The following is a 2,656-nucleotide window of genomic DNA, read 5'->3' as shown; positions in this document are numbered from 1 at the left end:
CTGGGGCCTAGGTCATTCGGAAGAGGACTCAGGGCTACCGATCAGCCAAATTTAAAAAATTCGACACGACACTCTCCTTTAATGTCTCTAAGGGCAAACCCTGTCCAAGTGCAAACTATGGTGAGAACCAGCTATCAAGACCTTGTGTGGTTCCTGGTCCCATCTGTTCCAGGTTTAAAATCCTGAGAAGTAAACAAAACTCGTGGCTCATTGCATTTCAGATGTACAAAATAAGTTAGCCTTGTATATGTGCAAGAAAATTAGGCTCGTCCCAGCCCTCTCTATCTTGAAGTGTGACCTGGAAACATGTCAGTTTCCTTTTAAGGTCACCTCAGTCTAGAGGGGCTGGAAGAATTTTTGAGTGTTTTGGCTTGGATCCCAAAAAGGAAATCGCTTAGTTTTTAGAATAGGTGGCTCAATTCAATCGAAAATTTTCAAGCATGCTTCGAAGTGAAATGAGTGCTGATTGAATTAAATTGCTATTCTAAAACAAAAATATAACACTTCCTTTTTGGGATCCAAGCCAAAACACTCAAAAATTCTTCCAGCCCCTCTAGTCATATGTGACCTAAAAAGGAAACTGATATGTTTCCTGTCACATTTCAAACTAGAGAGGGCTGGGTCGAGCCTACAAGAAAATAAAAAAAAAAAAAAAGAATAAAAGAAAGAAGAATAAATTAAAACGACCAAAACAAATCATTACTACGTAGTTGTCATTCATATGAAGGTAAAAAAATAAAAAAAAAAAAATAGAAAATCGTGTATGGCCGTAATTCGGAAATATAGAATTCTGTTGCTGCTTTTGTCTCTACTTTTTGACAGTGAAGCTCGTCTCTAATTCATTAATGCTCATTTCTAGGACATTCATTCATACTAGTCGCTTGATCCTTCATTCTTCACTCATGTTCATTTTTAGGTCCTTCATTCTGTACTCATGTTCATTTCTAGGTCCTTCATTCTGCACTCATGGTCATCTCCAAGGCATTCACTTCTAGGACAATTTAATTCAACATGTCAACATGCGACGATTACCGCCTTTTCCGATAATTAGTTGAATACGAATAGAGCTTCGGCTCCTGAATCATGCTACGCGGGGTGATCTTGTGGAGCGGAAAGGCTTCATGAGGTTCCTGCTAATGTTAATTTCAAATATTGGAAGAGATAAATCCATTGCAGACGACTTTAATTGAACGGGGTATTGTAAGCTGTAGAGTAGCCTTGTTGCTACGATCAGCTGAGATTAAGCCCACTGTTCTACAGATTTGTTCGAAAGAACAACATCTCTCTATCCTCTCTTCTTTTTTATTTTTTATTTTATTATTGCAACATTACTTAAGGGGTTAATATAAATACTTTTTTATTTAGTGGACTTTAATAAATTTTTTTTTTTTTTTTAAATATGTTGTTTAAACTTCAATTTGTCAATAGCCGTACAATGCCAGCGCCAATCTTTCTGTTCTCCTCCGAGATCTTGCTTGACAAAGATGCTGCCAGTTTTTGTAGTTGCACGTTCAGCTCTGCATTTCCAATCACTGAAATCTTTTTTTGGGATTCTGAAAACAAACCTAGGATTGCCTCGAGGGGCGCTCGAAAGTCTTGAGAGGAACTACAATGAGTGAGACTGAATAAAACATCGCTTCTGGTAAGGACTGCTTTTTTCTTCTTTTTTATCACTGCCTGTCCGACTTGGTGGAAGATGAACCCGGCAGCGAATGCTCCTCCACGGCCACTCCCAGAATTGACGATGGTGAAGATGGTGTAGGGTTGATACAGTATTGAGTTTGTCATTGGCCCTGAACATCGAGAGAGATCGAATGTGTCGAGCCGATCGAACTTTGTCCTGACCTGTCGCAGACACTCTACATCCTTGTTGAATGTGGCCTTTGAAGGTGATCCCTTCATTAGCCTCTTGCATTGCCTAATCCGCTCAGAGTCAATGAAAATACGGATCTTTGGTGATTCTTTTTCAGGAATGACAAAGTTGCGGGTATCACCTCCCACTGATACAGCTGATTTCCCACCTGGGTCAAGACGGATACAACTAGTCACCAAGATGTCGCATGTAAAAGTACCGATGACAAGCCGCTGGCCATCTTTCTCTTGCAATGTGACTGGACGGATGCCTTTGTACTTGTACTTTCCAACGGTTTTTGGGACCGATGTATTCTTTGGAACGTCCTTCACCCATATGGTTTGCTCAGCATGACTGTCAACCGCTCTCGTCCGGCCGTAGGATTCGACTTCGTTAATTAAGATACAACTCAGGTCGAAGTCTGTGTGAAGCATGATTGCACCCGAGAGAAGGTGGCTCGAAATTTGTCGTGCCTGCGGAAAGAGAGTCCAATTGAGGTTCAACAATTTGGTTGTCTTCTTTGAGAGTTCGGTATAATGGCGTGATGACAGGGAGCTGATGAAAGGTGACTTCTCAAGAACATCGCTCATGGGTGGTTGTAATGAAGGGGAGCAGTTCACGCACTGTTGGGTGTCCCATGGTGGGCTCTCGGAATCTTGAGCTGGCCGATTGACAGGGACGAAAGTTGGTTGACTCGGAAGTTTGTTGAAAATCTCTTTCTTGACCATCACATTATACTCTTTCCCTTGCAGACCAATCCCGATGGGATATTCACCAACTTTGTCTGCAAAATAGAGTGCCTTT

General features: G+C 41.3%; 1 protein-coding gene across 1 annotated transcript; it reads right to left on the bottom strand.

Moving 5' to 3' along the window:
- Positions 1-1,413: 1,413 nt before the first annotated feature.
- On the bottom strand, positions 1,414-2,286 carry BCR41DRAFT_316018 (hypothetical protein; the record flags this gene model as incomplete). Its single annotated transcript, XM_022021228.1, has 1 exon — positions 1,414-2,286. The coding sequence occupies one exon, from the start codon at positions 2,284-2,286 to the stop codon at positions 1,414-1,416; it is 873 nt and encodes a 290-aa protein (XP_021874990.1).
- Between the last annotated feature and the right edge of the window lie 370 nt (positions 2,287-2,656).

The sequence above is a fragment of the Lobosporangium transversale genome (genome assembly GCF_002105155.1).
Source record: "Lobosporangium transversale strain NRRL 3116 chromosome Unknown BCR41scaffold_137, whole genome shotgun sequence".
Taxonomy (NCBI): domain Eukaryota; kingdom Fungi; phylum Mortierellomycota; class Mortierellomycetes; order Mortierellales; family Mortierellaceae; genus Lobosporangium; species Lobosporangium transversale.
The sequence above is the reverse complement of the archived record's forward strand: the minus strand, read 5'-3'. Positions and strand labels throughout refer to the sequence as shown.